At 34.5% G+C, this 24,167-nt stretch overlaps 1 protein-coding gene across 2 annotated transcripts in view; it reads left to right on the top strand.

The window, feature by feature from the left end:
* COL24A1 (collagen type XXIV alpha 1 chain) overlaps positions 1-24,167 on the top strand; it is a 416,052-nt gene that overhangs the window by 167,926 nt on the left and 223,959 nt on the right. For both annotated transcript variants that reach the window (XM_053693893.1, XM_053693894.1), the window contains exons 13-19: positions 3,863-3,916; positions 5,241-5,285; positions 13,396-13,449; positions 13,532-13,576; positions 13,927-13,980; positions 21,249-21,302; positions 23,746-23,799. In XM_053693893.1, coding sequence (XP_053549868.1) covers positions 3,863-3,916; positions 5,241-5,285; positions 13,396-13,449; positions 13,532-13,576; positions 13,927-13,980; positions 21,249-21,302; positions 23,746-23,799 — 360 coding nt within the window. The remainder of the gene's footprint in view (positions 1-3,862; positions 3,917-5,240; positions 5,286-13,395; positions 13,450-13,531; positions 13,577-13,926; positions 13,981-21,248; positions 21,303-23,745; positions 23,800-24,167) is intronic.

The following is a 24,167-nucleotide window of genomic DNA, read 5'->3' as shown; positions in this document are numbered from 1 at the left end:
TAACAAGACAATGCTATGGCACTTAGTCTAAACTTGAAATGAGTAGTAGATTTTTTTTCCTGACAATTTTAAAAGTTATGTCTATTTCCACTCCCCTTGTACCATGTGACAGTCATCAGCCAATCACAAATGCATACATGTACCATGTGACAGGCATCAGCCAATCACAAAAGCATACACGCTTATTCTTGCATATGCTCAGTAGGAGCTTGTGACTCAAAAAGTTTAAATATAAAAAGACTGCACATTTTGTTAATGGAAGTAAATTGGAAAGTTGTTTAAAACTGCATGCGCTATCTGAATAATGAAAGTTTAATTTTGACTTGAGTGTCCCTTTAATATTCAAATATTGAATGTGAATATTTTTGTTAATATAACATTTTAATGTTACATTTGAATACTGAAGCCAACAAATTGGAAATGGCATATGTAATAATCAACCTTTGAGTTGTAATATCCAGTTATTCAAATTCTACAATTGATAACGGGAAAGTTGAAATGTAGAGTGTTCATTAACATGTAACATTCATTCACAATGAACAAATAAAGCCAATACATACAGTATTATAGTCTTGCTGGCTCCTGAAATAATTTTAAAACATCAATTGCAAATATTTTTTTTCTACCTTTTTTACATTATAAGCCTAGGTTTAGAAAACATTTTCAAAAATAGCTCCTGGGTATTGATTCCACATTATTATATGTTACCAAGATACATCATTTGCTGTCAGTTACACACCATTATCACCATTATGTAATATAAACCCTCAAGCAACAGTTTGCAGATTTTTTCTGATCTACAGAGATGTCGGGAAAAGCTTTAGGGCACAAGCACTGTGCTGTCATAGTAAAATGAAAGAAAATGAAATAACAATGCAAATACGCCATCATGGCCTTTTGATACCACTTTTTAACACAGTCAAAGTCTAAGCTGAAGCTTAATCAAATTCTGTAAAATGCCAATTCACTGACAGAATGTCATTTACAAATACCCCCTCCGACCTGATATGAGAGGAAATTATATTTGTCCAGATGGAAAAAAATGTTGTACATTTTTTCCGCCTTAACAAATGGAATATTTGTATCAATAAATCTAGTAGCGTTTTTGTTCTTGTATGTTAATGGTAAATCCCCCGCATCAATAGTATTTAAAAGACAAATTGGCAGGCTTATTCATTTGCTATGATTCATGGAAATTAAAGACTTTTAAAGCTGGTTTAAAGCAATTATGTAAAATCAGATGTTTTACCAGTATTTTTGTTTTCTCTTTAAAGATAGATTAGATTGAATCAAATAGGTATCTGAGAAAGCTAAATTTGGTCTGGAGAAAATATTAAATTCTTATGTTTTGTATTATCTTGCTTCTGTATTTTATAATGTTAGTTGGTTAAAAATGTAAAATGTTTTGTTATTTATTTATAATATAAAAAGGTGTGTCATTGTGTACTTAATTTGCATATCTTACCCAGAATCCTTTGCTGCATTGGAAACAGTGTAATTCAGAGGTTTTCTGTGGGAAAACAAGCCTCTGGGCCTGTCTAGATTTGTTAATTAACTACAAAATTAGTTTTTTTTTCTATATTTTGTGCGTAGTGGAGGATTTTAAACTCACCTTTTATCTCCCCCTAATTTAAAATGTTGTTATATATACAATATATTAAAATCAACTGAAAAAAATATAAAGTCTTTGTAACAGGGTAAGTCCTGAAAGCAGTTTTAATATTGTGAATTAATTAAAATATCAGAATCTGATGTGTTAGTATAAATGTTTGAGGATAGTTTGGACCACAATTATTAGAGGCTGTCTCCAGTTCCCATGTTATTATTTGGGGTAGAGAGAGATTACTGAACGCTAATGAGTCAGCTTTGCAGAAGGACATATGGATGGGTAGACTGGAGGGGGAATTTAGTACATTTTGTGTTTGCAAAATATGCCATGTGATTTCCAGCACAACAATATTATTTTAGAAATACTCACAAAATAAATAGTTTTTCTATAGCCTCCATACCATATAAACAAGAACATGCCTTAAAAACATAGCAATGTCCCTTTAAAACAGGGATGGGGAACCTTGACCCTCCAGATGTTTCAGAACTACATTTCCCATGATGCTCAACTGTACTTCAGAGGGCCTAAGCATCATGGGTAATGTAGTTCTGAAACAACAGGATTGCCAAGGTTTCCCATCCCTGCGTTAAACGCTGTCCCAGGTGCTAGTGTGCTGTTTTCCTTCTTGTCCACTGCACTTTATTTACTGCTCAGCCTAATGAACAAATGAAAATGAATAACATTCTAAGGGTTAATTACTAACATGCAGTCTTAAATTTAGGCTACAGAAAATACTTAAAAAAAAAAAATATTTAAAGACAAATAACACTTAAAATAAATTGATCTATTTTTAGAATTCTTTTGAACATTACAATTAAAATAATAAAGTTATATTTTATTTATTAGATTAAATTAAATTTTATTTAATTTGTATTTATTTATTAGACTGTTTTAATCTATGTATTGCTGCATCTTACGTCGTCAAAATCAATCAAAGATATTTTTAAAGGGATACACTATCTATACTCTAAATTACTTATCTGGATTGTAAGTTCCCACAGGAATAGAGCCCTCAATTCCCCGCTGTATTTGTCTGTAAAATTTTGTCTTTTATGGTTTATCCGTTGTACTTTTATCTTTGTACCCATGGGCAGCTCTGCGGAATCTGTTAGCGCTTTATAAATAAAGAATAATAATAATAAAATAATAATAATAATTACTTGAAAGTGATACAGAATAACTGTATAAAATATCACATGAACATCTCTGTATAAAAAAGGAAAACATTTTAGCACAACACGTCTTCAGCTCACCAGAGTAAGTGCTCTGTGATCCTGAGTTACTCTTGTCACCATTATCTGCATGGTGAAAAATAAATAGCCAATCAGCATCATCAGTACAGCGTCACAGTTTGCATTACTGTGATCTGGTGGGTATTCACCATAATCTTGCAAGAGTTTATAGTAAATAACATGACTGTGCTACATATGCCGGGGACTAGCATCCTTATTGGCTGCTTAAAGTCCCTTTACAATATCATGTTGTTAATGAGGAAATTTTGAGGTAATGGGGCATATTTATCAAGCTCCGTATCTATAGACCGCTGCTCCATAACTTGCCACCTGCTCCGAGGCCGCGGACAGAAATCAACCCGATCGAATACGATTGGGTTGATTGACACCCCCGCTACCATCCGATTGGCCGTGAATCTGCATGGGGCAGCATTGCACCAGCAGTTCACAAGAATTGCTGGTGCAATGATAAATGCCGACAGCGTATGCTGTCATCATTTATCGATGCACGGCGGACATGATACGCTACTTCGTATCATGTCTCCTCGCACATTGATAAATATGCCCCAAAATGTCTTCCTTTTTTACGTAGACATGTTCAGGTGATATTTTCTAGTCAGTGTTTTACAGCTATGCTGCATCACTTTCATGTGCTTCAACATTTTGTTATCATGACCCTTTAAACTATTCTAATGTTGCAGTTATTAACATTAAACTTTTGCTTCTTTTTACATTTTTAAATGAAAAATATATGGGCAATTAACGTGTCACTGTGCATCAGCTAAATGTGCGAGAGATATAGCGAATCATGTGCGCTCAACATTTAATACATTTTACCCAAAGAGTTAAGTTTGAAAATAGAGATAAACTGTATGTTTGTTTGTTTAAATTATACACTTTATCTGAATCATGAAAGTTTAATTTTGATATCTAGACCATTTGAATGTTATTACTAGTAATGTATTTTGATGCAAAGCATTGATTTAGTCTCATTGTAATTCTGTTATCTATGTTTGTACAGGGATTTGTTGGAGATTTTGGTGAAAGGGGTCCTCATGGTCCAGACGGGAGTCCTGTAAGTTTCTCCCTAATTTATCCTCATGACAGTTTTTACAAAAAGTTTATAGCGCTGCAGTGTATAATAAAGTAATACACATTGTATTGTACAGTACCTACAGTACATCTGCAGCACGTCTATGTAACATTATATATCTAAAGGAAACAGGAATGTATAGAATATTATAGACTGACTAAAAGCTTAACAAAAAAAAACTGAATATGGTAATTTTGCTGCGGGTAGGAAAAAACAATTATATAAATGTTTAAGGGATTTATCTTGGTTTGTTTAAATAAATCACTATCCTTTAGTTATGGGTAATTATCACTTTAAAGCAGTAACGAGTCCTATGGGATCATCACAGAGTTTTGCTGCAATCACCGGACCTTTCATAGTTACCAACACATTAATTCCTTCTTGCGCAGCACGTCCCACCCTTGTTACATAAAATAACACATTGTATAGGTTTCCTTGCAAACAATCACCTTGAAATTCTTTAGTACATCTTCCCCACAATGTATTCCCCTCATCACATTCGCCTAAATTAAAGGCAATATCTACAAGCACAGGAGTGCATTCTGGTTCTGAATAGAAGCATTGTTGCTGTACATGAGTATTAACAAAAACTGCTTCTACTAAAAATATAATCAATGCTGGAACAGTATCTTTTACTTGAAGCATTTATGTTACTACACATGCATTGCAATACATTCTACTATTTTAAATCATGCTTCAGTTTAATCTTTTATGAGCCTTTAATTTAGGCTTAAGATGTCTGCAAGGCAGGGGCTTTGCTGTCCAACATGGAAGCACATGGCCATCTTTGTACTGTATAAATGACCTATATATTAAGTATAGTTTAGTATAAAGACACTTTCCATTTAAAGAAAGCAACATTCAATTATCCTTCAATTGTATCATCAGTTAAATTAGACTGTTAAAGAGCCATTATAGTGGACAACATACATGCTCTAACCCATGTGATTTTATGAATATAGACCCTGCAGTTCTGTGTGTTTAACTATCACAGATGGGTTAAACACACAGTAGAAGTACAGCTCAAGACCCACACAGCACTAGTCTTGAGCAGAACTCGCCGCTGATGCAATCAGGAGTACCAGTCACATGACTAGGATGTGCAGCTAGCGCAGCTGATTGGATCAGTGGCAGGTTCCGATCGATCACAAGTGGGACTTCTACTGTGTATTTAATCCCTCTGCAGGGTCAATAGTTTTAAAATTGCATGCTGTAATGGATTAGAGCATGTAAATGTTTAACTGTAATGCCCCTTTAATGTTTTTGTGCAGAGATATGTAACAAACCATTTACTTATATTGCACAGGGGACAGTTGGTGGCACTGGACCTCCTGGATTTCCTGGGCTGAGAGTAAGTATTATTTTTGTTTCCTAACTATTTTTAATATTTTAAATGTTTACTCTAATTTTAAAATATATGAATCGATTATAGAAAATATAAACATTGAGACTTTTAAGTTGTAATCTATGTGAGTTTATTTTATTGAAATAATGAGGTTTACAATTTAGCATAACAAATTAAATGCTTATCTTTACGTTTTTATTGGAAAAAAGGAGCCCATGCACGGCTTAAAGGGATAGTCTAGTCAAATTTAAACTTTCATGATTCAGATAGAGCATGCAATTTTAAGCAACTTTCTAATTTACTCCTATTATCATTTTTGTTTCGTTCTCTTGGTATCTTTATTTGAAAAAGCAAGAATTTAAGAATAGGAGCCGGCAAAATTTTGGTTCAGACCCTGGTAGCACTTTCTGATTGGTGTCTAAATGTAAAAACCAATCGGCAAACACTACCCAGGTGCTGAACTAAAAATGGTCCGGCTCCTATGCTTACATTCAAATAAAGATACCAAGAGAATGAAGAAAAAATGACAATAGGAGTACATTAGAAAGTTGCTTAAAATTGCTGCTCTATCTGAATCATGCAAGTTTAATTTTGACTTGACTATCCCTTTAAGAAACTCTTGTTGAGTTTGCTCACCAATTTGAATAATATTGTTCATTTTTAGAAGTTTCTTAAATTAGATAATAAGAGTTAAATATTAATTGTATATGAAATAGATTGAGGTCCAAAAAGAATCATATTGTGTGGAAAGGATATAATCAAAGAGGGTTTATTATTTGCTATATAATTTTATATTTGTAAAAGAATCACTTGAGAATGAATTAACTTATAACTAAAATAGAAAAATTGTGTTTTACTATATATTTGTGTTTAAAATGTAACTGGGAATCCAATTTCTCATAATCTTAATACAAATACATTGTAATACAAGGATAAAATGATGTAATTCCTTAAAACATTATTACACAAATGTCCCTGGGTCACTATGTGGTAGATTACAGGAGAAGCGCAATCAATAGCGCAAGGTGCATTATCTAGTGTGTGACCTTGCGCAAAGAATAGCTCACAGTCTGGAAATACAAGTGGATGGTTAAATATTTTAACAAGAGCATCTTTATATGGTGAAATAGAACGCCCAGTACTTTTAATGGACAGTGCAGGAACCAAGCTATTGATAATCTGTGTGTAAACACAGCCAGCAGAATAAATTACACTCCCAGTGAGGTATAGAAGAGATACAGTAATAAACAGTAATAAAATATAAATTTTCCATTGTTCTCTCCAAGTATTGGTCTTTGGTTTATGGACAGATATAAGATAAAGAAGCAGGTATATGTACACAATGTGATAAGGTAATGAGATCTGATTATACCTACAGATATAAGATAAAGAAGCAGGTATATGTACACAATGTGATAAAGTAATGAGATCTGATTATACCTACAGATATAAGATAAAGACACATGTATATGTACACAATGTGATAAAGTAATGAGATCTGATTATACCTACAGATATAAGATAAAGAAGCAGGTATATGTACATAATGTGATAAAGTAATGAGATCTGATTATACCTACAGATATAAGATAAAGAAGCAGGTATATGTACACTATGTGATAAAGTAATGAGATCTGATTATACCTACAGATATAAGATAAAGACACATGTATATGTACACTATGTGATACAGTAATGAGATCTGATTATACCTACAGATATAAGATACAGACACATGTATATGTACACAATGTGATAAAGTAATGAGATCTGATTATACCTACAGATATAAGATAAAGAAGCAGGTATATGTACATAATGTGATAAAGTAATGAGATCTGATTATACCTACAAGCTCAACCCATTTTTATTAGGTTGTGGCTTCAAAACACAAAATCAGCTTTTTTATATACACAAATAAACCTTAAAACGTTTTATACTCTGCAGGTGGTAAAAAATTAATTGGAAACACATTAAGGGAAAAAATATTTTACAGTATTCTGTCCCTTTAACACATCCCTTAAACATTGCACAAGATTTGGTTCACGTCCTGCTGTAAAAAAATCAATACATTCTGCAACAGATATGGGATATTCAGATGAACAAAAAAAATGTTTAAAGAATAAAAAAATTTGTTTTTTGCTCAGGACAAAATAAAAAATGCCTGGTCACAGGCCAGATACAAATAAAGCTGGTGTTCAACTGTGTTTGTATTTCAAAACAATTATGTATTCTGTCTGCAGCTAAATAACTTACACATTTTTGCGGTATTAGTTAACTGTAACCCTTAAGGGATTCAATTCCATTTCAAAGGTTTTTTTTCTATAATTGTCTATGAAAGGCAATATATATTTGTGTATTGGAAGAAAAGACTTGCGGTTTACATGTAAAGAATGCGCTTCTGTAAAATAGTTTCCACTCTTTATGAAAACGCATTTCAAAGCATAAATATATAATAACATATTATTATTGTAAAATTCTATGCATTCAAGTGAAATAGGAACTGTTTGAATAGAAGCACTTTGCAAGAGATCAGACTTGCATCTATATATAATACTCTGGATTTGTAAATATAAACTGGTGCATGTTTGTTCTCGTAACGACTTAGACTCACTTCACGAACAAATAGGATTCCAGAAATGGAAACATTCAGCTCTTAATCCATTTACAAAGTAACTAGACCAAAATTTATCAAACAAAATTGCAGAGTATGTTAGTGTCAAGTTGAATATGAATTCTAGCAATATGATTATAAATTTGAAGCTGTTATTGATGTGAACTATTAGTTAAATGACGTTATATTACTGTTTTTTTTTTATACAAGTGGTGCACAATCAATACAGCGAGAAATGCAAACATTATATCAAGGTCATGATAATATTACAACCTCACTTGCACAAGCTCGCAGTAATTAGTGCTCCTTATACTTTCAGTGACTCACGCTTATATTTAAGTCATGCAGCATTAAAGTAAATGTAAATTTTAATGAATAAGTTCCCATTTTTAAAAAATACTATTAAAAACAGGGGCACTTTCATTCATTAAAATACTTAGCTTTTTCTTTAGGAAAACCAGACCGGAGATCCTCCGCACGCGGCTCCTCTGTACTTAGCATATCGATGATGAATCCGGCTTCCTCCAATTGTTGTATGGCCTCACGAACTGGGAGCCTTGGGGTGCTTGCAACGATTGGAAAAAGCCGGATTCATCATCGATATGCTAAGTACAGAGGAGCTGCGGGCAGAATTTCGCCGGGCCGGTTTTCCTAAAGAAAAAGTTAAGTATTTAAAAAAAATGCTTCAATGTAAATTTTAATGAATGAAAGTGCCCCTGTTTTTAATAGTTAAAAAGCGGGCACTTATTCATTAAAATTTACATTCACTTGTCTATTTAATGCATCACTTCGGTTCAGTGATGCTAATGTAAAGCAGTAATATAATATATATATACACATGCTAGCTTTGCACATATATACCCTTATTTCCAAGCCCTGGTTAGTCCCCTCTCCTACATATTCTTTAATAAAGTCTTGGGCTGATAGGGGGAAATAGATTGTTCATATACATAATACTTCAGTCTCTGTTCCTCCCTTATGGCAATGGCTCAAGCAAAGCGGACTCTTATTGGCTAATATTGTCCCCAGCTTTATTTAACAAAACTGCATAGGAGTGAGGAGCTAAACTGAATGCATAATTTGTCAAAAATACATTTTCTATCAGGACTTCAAATAATGTAGCACTTTGTGTAGAAACTCATTTACACTTGTGGTAAAAAGACACTCAGGTCAAAATTAAACTTTCATGAGTCAGATAGAAAGCAATTTGAAACAACTTTCTAATTTACTTCCATTAACAAAGTGTGCACAGTCTTTTTATATTTACACTTTTTGAGTCACCCGCTACTGAGCATGTGCAAGAATTCACAGAATAAACGTACATGCATTTCTGATTGGCTGATGGCTGTCACGTGAAATTTGTCAGAAAAAAATCTACTTCTCATTTGAAGTTCAGACAATGGGGTCTATTTATCAAACCCCGGGGGGGGACATGATTCGCTATAGCAAATCATGCCCACCCTGCATCGCTAAATTCAGACAGCATACGCTTTCAGCATTTAACATTGCACAAGCATTGCACAAGCCCCTGCAATCGGCCGCTAGCAGGGGGTGTCAATCATCACGATCATATCTAATCGGGAGGAATGCAGTCTTACGACCGCTGCTTCTTAACTACAGTTTCCAGCAATCCGGCAACTACGCGGGGAGATAGCAGCATCCGCTGCTTGGTAAATCTCCCCCTAAGTGCTATTGCATTGTCTTGTTATCATGCATTTGGTGATTATGCATATATACTGTATTTACTGGTCCTTTAAGCATTTCTTTTTCCCAAGCCCAGTTTGAATTGTTTATGAATAATTTTATTTGTTATATTTTATTTAGAGGTTCTTATAAAGTAAAGCCAAGTAAACAATACATTACTTTACACTGTGAAAACCTGGCATTAAAGTAATGATTTTTGTTTTAGATACAAGTGCTACATCTCTTACCAATTGGAAAGCAAGTTCTTTTTACCCTTAATTAGCAGTCATATCGCATCCGCGCATGGTTGTGTAGAGACACGTTTGTCAGACTTAGAATGTAAATCCTTCACTACCTTTCAAACGATGAGAGGTCTCTGAGGATCTGTTTAAGAACAAAATCGCTTTTTCCCCCTGTAAATATGGAGCTACTCCAGCTGGCTGCAGGATCTATTCGCACATCTCTAAAGAAAAATCTGTATGGAACAGTCTGGTAGTTCTTAGACAAAAGGGTATCAGCTTTTTGCCAAAAACTGAGCTTCCCAGCTGTAGATCTGAATAGGATCAAGAGAGGTTTTTGCAAAGAGCACTTTGATTTATTGGTGTGTGTTAACTACAGTTTTCTGCTACTGAAAATTAATGGGCTGTTAGAAACCAACTACTATTTGTGCAGCTAAATATAACATGCCAGTGATCTCAAGACCTATCTGGGGCACATTGTTTGTAACTATTAAATTAAAACTATAAACTGTTTCATTTATGTCTGGGGCGTGGAACTCATATCTATAGATAACACCCTTGTTATTCATAAAATCTTGTGTGGTACAAATGATTTATGTACTGATACAATGGAATACAAATGTTTATTTTTGGGGTAAAACACACCCAAATAATGGTAAGTCTGGTGTTGATGAATAGGACTCTGGATACTATTTTGTACACACTCTGGGTGTTTTAATACTTTTACAAATATAGAATTAGAGTCATCATTTGTGTTATTTTTAATTGAGTACAGATAGCATAGGTACAGTTCCTTAATAAAGTGACATTCATCAGCATTCACTCTGATATTAGCAAACGTTTTACAGACAAAATATTTTTTTTTGTAAAATTCATAACTGTCATTTTGCAAGCAAAATTTGTGTTGATTTATAAGTCTGGTGTGAACCCCTGGAAGGATGTTTTGGTATTTATCCTATGCCCTTTGTTGTGGTTAATTGCAGGCATGCATACATGACCTTCCTCACTGATTAAGTAATCGCTTTGTAGCATGTTGCAGGGTTGAGATCCTGGATCCTGCAGGATGCTTTCTAACCTTTCTTGGGACAGAGGAAAGAACTTAATTTTTTAGAGACATACTGCAGGAAAAGCTGCCTTATTATTATTAATAATAATGATGTATTTAAATTTCAACGTTTTTACACATTTGTGTACAAATTTATACCGGAAAATGTGATTGCACACATAGGTAAGGTAGCGTTGTCACAAAGACAAATAAAGCATTAGTATTTAGAATTTTAGAAGAAACTTCAACATGTGTTCTGCAAATACATGTTTACATTCTCTAATGCAACATTTAAATCCTAATTTCTACAGGAACCAATATTCATTTGAATATAAACATTTCTCATGCTACAGAAATATTAGAATGGCAGAACTAATCTCAGGGGTAATGTTAATCTGCTAATTGAATGTCAAAATACAGACATTCAACTTCTCAATACATTTTATAGCTTTAGGCAGAACAGTAACTCTATGTAACATAAAGATTCAGAAGTTGTTATTTTAAAGATGGAAGATTGTTAATAATAGTTTTATATTGTTTTCTCCATCTTTACTGTATTATATGTTACATAAAAATAAATGTGAAGGATTAGAGAAGGTTTTATTTAGCAAACCCAAGTAATGACTGATCTCAGCCTAGAGGAAGCGCAAATTCTGCAGATGTTCTTGAAGAATATAGACATAAGTACAGATGTTATATAAACACAAAGTGCTTTTGTTAACTAACCCCTCTAGCTATTGCAATGAAAATACATCATTATCAATAATAGCATAAAGAATCAGCCAATTTTTAAGCTGAAAATTCTACTTAACACCATTAGAATGAGCTGAACAGATTTACAAAACCCATAATTTGCCATGTGAGTCACTTTAATTAGTTTATATCTCATATTCTGCCCCACTGTCTATGTCATTGTCGCCTTAACCCTCCTGTTCTGCCAGTTTATCATAAATATAGAGCCAGGAACATCACAAAAAAATTATATATTTGGGGCAGCAAGTACTCACATATATTTTCTGTATTATTCTGCAAAGCTAGAATTACACCCTTATATACATATGTTAAAAAGTAAGAAATATCATTATTTACCAATATATCTTAGCATTAAAATATCCTTGTAGATCACATCTCAGTTTACCTTTCTAAGTTTAAATTATAATAAGACTATAGCCATAATTGCCTACAGCCATTGCATTAGTACTGAGGCTTTTCAGTTAGCACATGGTAAACGAATAGATATAAAATGCATATATGCATACTAATGCCTGGTACAAAATGATATACTACTCTGTAATAACTGTACATATCTGTGCTTCAGTCACTTAAGGTGATGATCTAAAGCTCCAGCTCTGGGGAGATTATCTAAGATATCTCAACAGTACTGTGAGATCCCTCAAAGAATTTTAGAAAGGCACATTTTAGTTTGAAAGCTATTTATCCAGCTATGCAGAGTTCTTGGTGTAAAAGAGAGACACATACATTGCAATGTGATGCTAAAACAAAGCCCCCAGAGATTTTGCCTGATTCCTTATCATTCTGGCGAGTTTTTGATCATCATGAGTGTCTTCACCATGGGAATATATCAATGGTGTGATAAGGGCTGAAATAATTTATTAAATACTAAAGTTTTAGACCTCGCTCTTATTAGTTTCTGCTATGAGGAGGGGAGAATGTTGTATTTTTGACATCTGAATGATCTCTTAAACATTTATTCTTCCTTTTGATTGTTTCAATAGAATTAAAGTAAATGTAAAGTTGATCGTACTCGCTCATGTCATAGGATAGAATTTTAAAAATTAGGCAGACTTTCATTCATCAAATTTGTACTATTTATTGATATTCTCAGATTTTTACCTTTTAATGCTATAACGATAAGCGCTGTTTCTCCGCCCGCCGTATTGCTCAATTGATTTACAGATGACAAATCTGCAATTCACTAATCTCCCCCCCCCCCGGGGCGTGATATTTGAGCAAAGGGGTGGAACATCCGGGGGGGGGACAACAACAATTAGTGGATTGCAGATTCGTCATCTGTCAATCAATTGAACAATATGGCAGGTGGAGGAACGGAGCTTATCATTGGAGCAATAAAAAGGTAAAAATCTGAGAATATCAATAAATAGTACAAATTTGATGAATGAAAGTCTGCCTAATCTTTTAAATTTTTTCCTATGACGTGAGCGAATACGCTCAACTTTGCATTCACTTTAATGTTATCATTTGAATATTGAATGTTAACAATTAAATGTCAACTGCAACAATCAAATATTCAAGCTCAACATTACATTTGAATATTGACTTTAATAGCTGTAAATTCAAATCTATGAGAATCAACATTTGAAAATTATAAACATTATAAATGGAACAATCTGACTGTCTGTATTAAAAAAATAATGCTTCTTTTAAAGACTATCTCATTAAAAGTGCAAATTGTGCAATTGCTGATTGATGTGTATTCTCTAACAGCTTATTAATATATTTAAAAAAATGCTCTGAATACAATAAAATGCCTTACTTCATTTATCTGTTTTATAGGGTGACGTTGGGCCGGTGGGAGAAGCTGGAATAACTGGTGTTCCCGGCCCTCAGGTATTGTCATCTAACGGAACTACATTATTCCACCCTTTGTGCACCTAAACATAAATACACCAATATATTTTTCCTTTTATAGGGTCCTCCTGGAAATATGGGACAGGCTGGAATGAAAGGTGATAAGGTGATCTAAATATTTCCATTATCATAGTGATATTTCATTATAAATAATAAACATCATAAAAACCCACTAAGAAAAAGGTTGATAATATTTGTTGAAAGAAAAATTAAAAAGAATGTCTCTTTCAAACAGCCAGCGTTTTTGGCAGAACATTGGAATTTTAATTCTTACAAGTACACAGTAAGCCAGATAGATGTGTACAACACTGTATTGTATCTGAATATATCACTGGCTTCTCTGCAAGAACTAAAGTGATAAGGCTCATGGGTTCATATCAATTATGTTTTTCAATCTGTCATTTATTGTCTTAAGTTTTTTTAAAGTATTTCTGCATGTAACAATGTATCATTTAGGGGGAACCAGGATTTGCAGGAGAGCCAGGAGAAACTGGGTATTCAGGAGATAAGGTAAGTGTTAACAGAGAACTGAGTTGCAGATGTTCTAATAATTATGACATTTTGTGAGTTTTATTTACATGAAATTGTAACCTTACACTATGTACATCAGCACAGTTATTATTAACAAGAATGCTAAATGACACTTTTAAGCAACTAGATGGTGAATAATATAGAATTACAATAAACATGAAGAATTAAAGTCAAATCTTTGAAAAAAATAACTCAGCCAACCTCAGATAATATTAAAGGGACATGAAACCCATTTTTTTTCTTTTATGAGTTAGATAGAACATACATTTTTTAACAACTTTCCAATTTACTTATATTATCAATTTTGCTTCATTCTCGTGGTATCCTTAATACAAGGTGCAGCAATGCACTACTGGGAGCTAGCTGAACACATCAGTAAGCCAATGAAATGAGGCATACATGTGCAGCCACCGATCAGCAGCTAGCTGTCAGCCCCTGAGCCTACCTAGGTATGCTTTTCAACAAAGAATGCCAAGAGAACTAAGCAAAATAGATAATGGAAGTAAATTAAAAAGTTATTTAAAATGATATACTTTATCTTAATCATGAAATAAATATTTTGGGGGTTATGACCCTTTAAATGTGAAAACATAAGATGCAAAATATCCATATAGAAATGAAAATGAGAGATTATGTGCACATTTATATTGTTAGTATCTAAATGAAGGTAAATGATTTGTCTATTATATGATACTGGGAGAAATGTAACCAAAAAAAAGTACAAATCAGGACCCTAGTGTAATAGTTATCTGAATTTATTGAATTTATGTTTTAAAACAATTTTATAAAATTAACTATTACATAAATATTTAAGATATAAAAAATAGTTTAAGGTTCTTTCTAATAATTCTTACTTAATATTGTTCTTCACATAGAGATCTTTATATTTTTTTCCTGTCTTTACTTAAAGTTTGGAACAATATCAATACATTCTTTAGTAATTCAACATTTCCATTAAAGTGATAAAACAAAGTCATTTCTTTTACATCTAGAAATATGTTCCTCTATTGGATAAAATATTTTTTTAGTTGTCAGCCAAGAAGCAATTTGTACCTAGAAAGGAGTTCTGTACAAACATGTTATGTTAGCTAGTTAGTTAGTTAGGCCTAGATTTAGAGTTCGGCGGTAAAAGGGCTGTTAACGCTCCGCGGGTTTTTTTCTGGCCGCACCATAAATTTAACTCTGGTATCGAGAGTTCAAACAAATGCTGCGTTAGGCTCCAAAAAAGGAGCGTAGAGCATTTTTACCGCAAATGCAACTCTCGATACCAGAGTTGCTTACGGACGCGGCCGGCATCAAAAACGTGCTCGTGCACGATTCTCCCATAGGAAACAATGGGGCTGTTTGAGCTGAAAAAAAACCTAACACCTGCAAAAAAGCAGCGTTCAGCTCCTAACGCAGCCCCATTGTTTCCTATGGGGAAACACCTCCTAAGTCTGCACCTAACACCCTAACATGTACCCCGAGTCTAAACACCCCTAACCTTACACTTATTAACCCCTAATCTGCCGCCCCCGCTATCGCTGTCCCCTGCATTACACTTTTAACCCCTAATCTGCCGCTCCGTAAACCGCCGCCACCTACGTTATCCCTATGTACCCCTAATCTGCTACCCCTAACATCGCCGACCCCTATGTTATATTTATTAACCCCTAATCTGCCCCCCACAACGTCGCCGACACCTGCCTACACTTATTAACCCCTAATCTGCCGAGCGGACCTGAGCGCTACTATAATAAAGTTATTAAGCCCTAATCCGCCTCACTAACCCTATCATAAATAGTATTAACCCCTAATCTGCCCTCCCTAACATCGCCGACACCTACCTTCAATTATTAACCCCTAATCTGCCGACCGGAGCTCACCGCTATTCTAATAAATGTATTAACCCCTAAAGCTAAGTCTAACCCTAACACTAACACCCCCCTAAGTTAAATATAATTTTTATCTAACGAAATAAATTAACTCTTATTAAATAAATAATTCCTATTTAAAGCTAAATACTTACCTGTAAAATAAATCCTAATATAGCTACAATATAAATTATAATTATATTATACCTATTTTAGGATTAATATTTATTTTACAGGCAACTTTGTAATTATTTTAACCAGGTACAATAGCTATTAAATAGTTAAGAACTATTTAATAGTTACCTAGTTAAAATAATTACAAATTTACCTGTAAAATAAATCCTAACCTAAGATATAATTAAACCTAACACTACCCTATCAATAAAATAATTAAATAAACTACCTACAATTACCTACAATTAACCTAACACTACACTATCAATAAATTAATTAAACACAATTGCTACAAATAAATAACATTAAATAAACTATCTAAAGTACAAAAAATAAAAAAGAACTAAGTTACAGAAAATAATAAAATATTTACAAACATAAGAAAAATATTACAACAATTTTAAACTAATTACACCTACTCTAAGCCCCCTAATAAAATAACAAAGCCCCCCAAAATAAAAAATTCCCTACCCTATTCTAAAATACAAATATTACAAGCTCTTTTACCTTACCAGCCCTGAACAGGGCCCTTTGCGGGGCATGCCCCAAGAATTTCAGCTCTTTTGCCTGTAAAAAAAAACATACAATACCCCCCCCCCAACATTACAACCCACCACCCACATACCCCTAATCTAACCCAAACCCCCCTTAAATTAACCTAACACTACCCCCCTGATGATCTTCCTACCTTGTCTTCACCATGCCAGGTTCACCGATCCGTCCTGGCTCCAAGATCTTCATCCAACCCAAGTGGGGGCTAGACATCCACTGAAGAAGTCCAGAAGAGGGTCCAAAGTCTTCCTCCTATCCGGCAAGAAGAGGACATCCGGACCGGCAAACATCTTCTCCAAGCGGCATCTTCTATCTTCTTCCATCCGATGACGACCGGCTCCATCTTGAAGACCTCCAGCGCGGATCCATCCTCTTCTTCCGACGACTAGACGACGAATGACGGTTCCTTTAAGGGACGTCATCCAAGATGGCGTCCCTCGAATTCCGATTGGCTGATAGGATTCTATCAGCCAATCGGAATTAAGGTAGGAATTTTCTGATTGGCTGATGGAATCAGCCAATCAGAATATAGTTCAATCCGATTGGCTGATCCAATCAGCCAATCAGATTGAGCTCGCATTCTATTGGCTGTTCCGATCAGCCAATAGAATGCGAGCTCAATCTGATTGGCTGATTGGATCAGCCAATCGGATTGAACTATATTCTGATTGGCTGATTCCATCAGCCAATCAGAAAATTCCTACCTTAATTCCGATTGGCTGATAGAATCCTATCAGCCAATCGGAATTCGAGGGACGCCATCTTGGATGACGTCCCTTAAAGGAACCGTCATTCGTCGTCTAGTCGTCGGAAGAAGAGGATGGATCCGCGCTGGAGGTCTTCAAGATGGAGCCGGTCGTCATCGGATGGAAGAAGATAGAAGATGCCGCTTGGAGAAGATGTTTGCCGGTCCGGATGTCCTCTTCTTGCCGGATAGGAGGAAGACTTTGGACCCTCTTCTGGACTTCTTCAGTGGATGTCTAGCCCCCACTTGGGTTGGATGAAGATCTTGGAGCCAGGACGGATCGGTGAACCTGGCATGGTGAAGACAAGGTAGGAAGATCATCAGGGGGGTAGTGTTAGGTTAATTTAAGGGGGGTTTGGGTTAGATTAGGGGTATGTGGGTGGTGGGTTGTAATGTTGGGGGGGGGTATTGTATGTTTTTTTTTACAGGCAAAAGAGCTGAAATTCTTGGGGCATGCCCCGCAAAGGGCCCTGTTCAGGGCTGGTAAGGTAAAAGAGCTTGTAATATTTGTATTTTAGAATAGGGTAGGGAATTTTTTATTTTGGGGGGCTTTGTTATTTTATTAGGGGGCTTAGAGTAGGTGTAATTAGTTTAAAATTGTTGTAATATTTTTCTTATGTTTGTAAATATTTTATTATTTTCTGTAACTTAGTTCTTTTTTATTTTTTGTACTTTAGATAGTTTATTTAATGTTATTTATTTGTAGCAATTGTGTTTAATTAATTTATTGATAGTGTAGTGTTAGGTTAATTGTAGGTAATTGTAGGTAGTTTATTTAATTATTTTATTGATAGGGTAGTGTTAGGTTTAATTATATCTTAGGTTAGGATTTATTTTACAGGTAAATTTGTAATTATTTTAACTAGGTAACTATTAAATAGTTCTTAACTATTTAATAGCTATTGTACCTGGTTAAAATAATTACAAAGTTGCCTGTAAAATAAATATTAATCCTAAAATAGGTATAATATAATTATAATTTATATTGTAGCTATATTAGGATTTATTTTACAGGTAAGTATTTAGCTTTAAATAGGAATTATTTATTTAATAAGAGTTAATTTATTTCGTTAGATAAAAATTATATTTAACTTAGGGGGGTGTTAGTGTTAGGGTTAGACTTAGCTTTAGGGGTTAATACATTTATTAGAATAGCGGTGAGCTCCGGTCGGCAGATTAGGGGTTAATAATTGAAGGTAGGTGTCGGCGATGTTAGGGAGGGCAGATTAGGGGTTAATACTATTTATGATAGGGTTAGTGAGGCGGATTAGGGCTTAATAACTTTATTATAGTAGCGCTCAGGTCCGCTCGGCAGATTAGGGGTTAATAAGTGTAGGTAGGTGTCGGCGACGTTGTGGGGGGCAGATTAGGGGTTAATAAATATAACATAGGGGTCGGCGATGTTAGGGGTAGCAGATTAGGGGTACATAGGGATAACGTAGGTGGCGGCGATTTGCGGTCGGAAGATTAGGGGTTAATTATTTTAAGTAGCTTGCGGCGACGTTGTGGGGGGCAAGTTAGGGGTTAATAGATATAATACAGGGGTCGGCGGTGTTAGGGGCAGCAGATTAGGGGTACATAAGTATAACGTAGGTGGCGGTCGGCAGATTAGGGGTTAAAAATTTTAATCGAGTGGCGGCGGTGTGGGGGGACCTCGGTTTAGGGGTACATAGGTAGTTTATGGGTGTTAGTGTACTTTAGGGTACAGTAGTTAAGAGCTTTATAAACCGGCGTTAGCCAGAAAGCTCTTAACTCCTGCTATTTTCAGGCGGCTGGAATCTTGTCGTTAGAGCTCTAACGCTCACTGCAGAAACGACTCTAAATACCAGCGTTAGAAAGATCCCATTGAAAAGATAGGCTACGCAAATGGCGTAGGGGGATCTGCGGTATGGAAAAGTCGCGGCTGAAAAGTGAGCGTTAGACCCTTTAATCACTGACTCCAAATACCAGCGGGCGCCCAAAACCAGCGTTAGGAGCCTCTAACGCTGGTTTTGACGGCTACCGCCGAACTCTAAATCTAGGCCTAAGTTAGCTAGCTAGTTAGTTAGTTAGTTAGTTAGTTAATATAAGTGTAAACAGCTTAAAGTGAAGGTCAATTTTCATCAATGAGTGCCCGATTTTTAAAAATACTTTTAAAATCAGGGGCACTTACATTGATGAAAATTGACATTGCACTGGATTTTAAGAAATACTTACCTTTTTCTCCTGCAAAACCGGATCGACGATCTCCCTCCTTCTTCTTCCTGCTGTAGACAACAGCAATGACGAAACTGGCTTCCTCCAATCACAGCCAGGCATCACGAGCTGGACGCTCTGGGGTGCAAGCCATGATTGGAGGAAGCCGGTTTTTGTCATTTCTGACGTCACTACAGAGGAACTGAGGCTGAGATCGGCAATCCGGTTTTGCAGGAGAAAAAGGTAAGTATTTCTTAAAATCCAGTGCAATGTTAATTTTCATCAATGAAAGTGCCCCTGTTTTAAAAAGTATTTTTAAAAACCGGGCACTCATTGATGAAAATTGACCTTCACTTTAAGCTGAATGTTTTTTGTTTGTTTTTTGCAAAAATATTTTTTTCACGGTTTACTGATGATATTTCATGTGCATAAACAATTTTGTTTTGGATTTTAATGTTCCTTCAACTCCTATGATAAACAGTAGGTAAATTACCACTTTAATAAACATTAAAGGAACATTAAACCCAATTTTTCTCTTTCATGATTTTAAACAACACTCCAATTTACCTATATTATCTAATTTGCTTCATTCTTTAGATAGCCTTTGTTGCAAAAATAGCAATGCACATGTGTGAGCCAATCACACAAGGCATCTATGTGCGGCCACCAATCAGTAGCTTCTGATCCTTTCTAGATATACTTTTCAGCAAAATATATCAAGAGAATGAAGAAAAATAGATAATAGAAGTAAATTAGAAAGCTGTTTAAAATGAAATGCTCTTTCCAAATCATGAAAGAAAAAAATGTGGGTTTCATGTCCCTTTAACAAAAAGACAAACAAATAATTTAGTTTTCCTCTAACTATGCAAGTTATAGATATGTATTGCATGATTCTGTTTTTATGATGATTTATTAAAGTTGTTTAGAATTTCCTGTCCAACTGAAAGAAAACATCTGGGTTTTATGTCGCTTTTATAAATTATTTATTAATAAGTAAAGCAATTTATTAAAGGGACATGAAATCATGCAGAGAACAATGTTAACACTAAAACAGTAATATCATTTACTAGAAGCATTTTTGCTAATACATGTATAAGGCAAATATTTTTCTATTCAAAGATGTAATTCATCTATGTGCATTTACATTTTGACCAGAATGTCCCTTTAAGTATTGTACTACAAATGCAGTTAGTGGAATCAAGCAGAGCAGTGCCAACAAATGTGTTTAGAGTGCCACTTTGGGTATCTGTGCCATATCACAATGCTATACAGACATATTGTTTTCATGTGTTATGTTTTATCACTAATCATATTATCATGCACATGTAACTTATAAATATATTTTAGATAATTTCCTGTTGTAAATTGGGACGTTAATTAGCATGTTATAACCTTCTGCTTAGCACAGTTAATATACAGGTACTTATTGTTCACAGGCTGTCAACAGCTACTAAAGCGGTTTGCTTAGCAAAAACCAGACACAACATTCTTGAGAAAAAGTAGGTTTATTCAGCATAGAAACATCTACTTTCATAAAACACAATTTAAAATAAGATTTTAAATCTCCCTGTTAGTTGGAATCAGTAATAAACAAAGATGATGGGGTCCCTTTAAGATTCATATGAGAATATTCCAGATCAAGAAAATCTACATCAATAGTTTTATTTCATATTTTATGTCTTATAAACAGAGAAATGTAAATTGCAAAATTGCTCAGCACTAACAATGTTTAAATGAACTTTTGGTAGGGAGCAATGGGTTTACCCGGACCACCAGGATTAAAAGGAAAGCCAGGACCCCCGGTATGTTTGCATGTTTGATTCCTCTTCTCATACACTGTATATCATCTTCTGTATTAAGGAGTGAAACTATGTTTTGTAATTGTGTTTATTTTTCTTTCGATTTTATATGTGTTGTTTAAATGCTTTACTGTAAATTAGTGATTATATCAAATAAAATAATATTTAACACAAAAAGTGACAAGCACTCCAAAGTACAGTAAATTAAAGAAAAGAAAAAGTGTATAAGCATAAACACTATAAATACTTATATTTAAAGGGACATTGTACACTAGATTTTTCTTTGCATAAATATTTTGTTGATGATCCATTTATATAGTCCATCTGGTAGTGTTTTTTTTTTTTTTAAAATGTCTAGTTTTCTTATTTTTTTAATAACATTGTGCATATTATTCTTTATAGTGTGTCTATAATAGGGATGGGCGAATGTTTCTAAAAATTCGAAATTTAAAACGAATTTTGATAAATTCGTTTGTTCTAATCGAATTTCGAATGTTTATATAACATTCTAACATTCCATTTTCGAATTTTCGTTTTTGAATTTTTCAATAAAATTTGAAAATATTTGTTCGAATAATAGAATGTTTAGCTACGTATTCATTCAATTTCGAAATGTAATATTCTAGTCTACAACTGTGTTTAATAAATGTAATATTCGAATTTGAATGCTACATTCGATTGTCACATTCAAATTTGAAATAGTATTTCTAGTCTAATACTGTGTTTTTTAAATGTAATATTCGAATTTGAATGTGACATTCGAATTCGAATGTGACATTCGAATTCGAATGTGACATTCGAATTCAAAATAGTATTTCCAGTTTACAACTGTGTTTAATAAATGTGATATTCGATTTGAATGTGATATTCGATTTGAATGTGATATTCGTTTCGAATGTGACATTCAAATTCAAAATAGTATTTCTAGTCTAATACTGTGTTTTATAAATGTAATATTCAAATTCGAATGTGATATTCGATTTGAATGTGATATTCGAATTTGAAATAGTGTTTCTAGTCTACAATTGTGTTTTATAAATGTAACATTCAAATTCGAAAGTCACATTCGAATTTGAATGTGACTTTCGAATTCGAATGTGACATTCGAAAACTGTACATAACATTTGAAAATTGAATTTGTAAGAATATTCGTTCTTATCAACATTCTATTATGTAAATCGAATTTCTACAATAACATTCGTTCTAACATTCAAATTCGAATATAAACACATTCGCCCATCCCTAGTCTATAACATGCAGTTAAATAAAAATACGTGTGTACTGCCCCTTTAAGTAGATGTAGCAATATGATGCAGAAAGCCTGAGCAACACTGTATCCCCCCCCCCCCCCCGGAAACAGAAATTATGAAGCAGTGGTCTACCTGCTCTGAGGCGGCGGACAGAAATCAACTTGATCGAATACAATCGGGTTGATTGACACCCCCTGCTAGCCAATTGGCCACGAATCTGCAGGGGGCAGTATTGCACCAGCAGTTCACAAGGACTGCTGGTTCAATGATAAATGCCGACAGCGTATGTTGTCGGCATTTATTGATGTGCGGCGGACATGATACGCTACTTCGTATCATGTCCGCTCGCACATTAATAAATATACCCCTTAATCTAGTTCTACAATTTAATAAGTTAAATGAAGTGTGAGCTGCCTAGCATTTCCTTGTCCTTATAATATTTTTATTATTATTATTGCTATTATTAATATTGTTGTAATTATTATTATTTTATTCAGTTGTGTATTGGAATCAGCTTATCTCTTTGCAGCCTTTTAACTGACTGAACCTATAAAACATATTTATCTACTTTGTTTCCCAAAGCTATTTGTGATTAGTACCAGCAACTCTCTGGGCTGCATGTACTCAGTGGTGAATACTGCTTTGGAGCCCTTGAGGTGAGCGAGGCTGCTTACCGCAATGTAAGAACAGTGGTCATATGACTTCTGCTTCTTAACATCCGTCACCTCTAAGGTGGGGAAGATAAATTACCATGAACATGTTCATTTGGGTGATTTACACTATGTGGCCATTGCTGCATATACTATTGCACAAGGATGGTCTTGTGCAACGTCACTCCTGCTCTCATGCGACCAGTGTTGTAAGAGCAGGATAATCCTTGTACATTGTACATGCAGGTATTGGCCATTTAGGGGTCAATTTATCAAAAGTCAGGTGGACATGATTCGCTGTAGCAAATCATCTCCGCCCGACATCGCTAAATTGGAAAAATGTTTAAAATTACATTCCCTATTTAAATCTACCCCATAGTGTCTACTGCCCACTCGCCGCGAAGACGGGGTACAGTTTCCCAAGTTGGGAACCCTGTTGGTCAATTGCTTTATGTATGCTTATAATGACTGGTGGATAAACTCAAACTGCCTTTACCTACTATTTTACTATTATTATTATAATTATTATTATTATTTTCCTTTTAGGGAAAGATTGGTGATGCAGGGCCACGGGGATTACCTGGTCCTCCAGGGCCTGAGGTAAATGTAACTCAACCATTATTAATAACAGTTTCACTATGTATCTATCTATCTATCTATCTATCTATCTGTCTGTCTGTCTGTCTATCTATCTGTCTATGTGGGCATTACTAGAGATTTTAACATTAGAAGTGGTGAAATTATGATTAATATGCATTGCACATGTATACTATTATGAAAAATACAGGGCTAGGTTACTAGTGGAGCAGGCGATATCTCAGGGTGCATTATCGTGTGCTCAGTCTCACGCAAAGAAAAACACTTTCAAGTGGTAACAGTCCCGCTCAAGCACTAACTCCGCTAGAAGTAAGATTTTTTGCACAATGTCAGGAAGCGCTCGTATTACAAGTTGAAAGTAAAACGTTTTC

The sequence above is a fragment of the Bombina bombina genome, chromosome 10 (genome assembly GCF_027579735.1).
Source record: "Bombina bombina isolate aBomBom1 chromosome 10, aBomBom1.pri, whole genome shotgun sequence".
NCBI lineage: Eukaryota > Metazoa > Chordata > Amphibia > Anura > Bombinatoridae > Bombina > Bombina bombina.
This window is presented reverse-complemented; position numbering and strand designations above follow the sequence as displayed.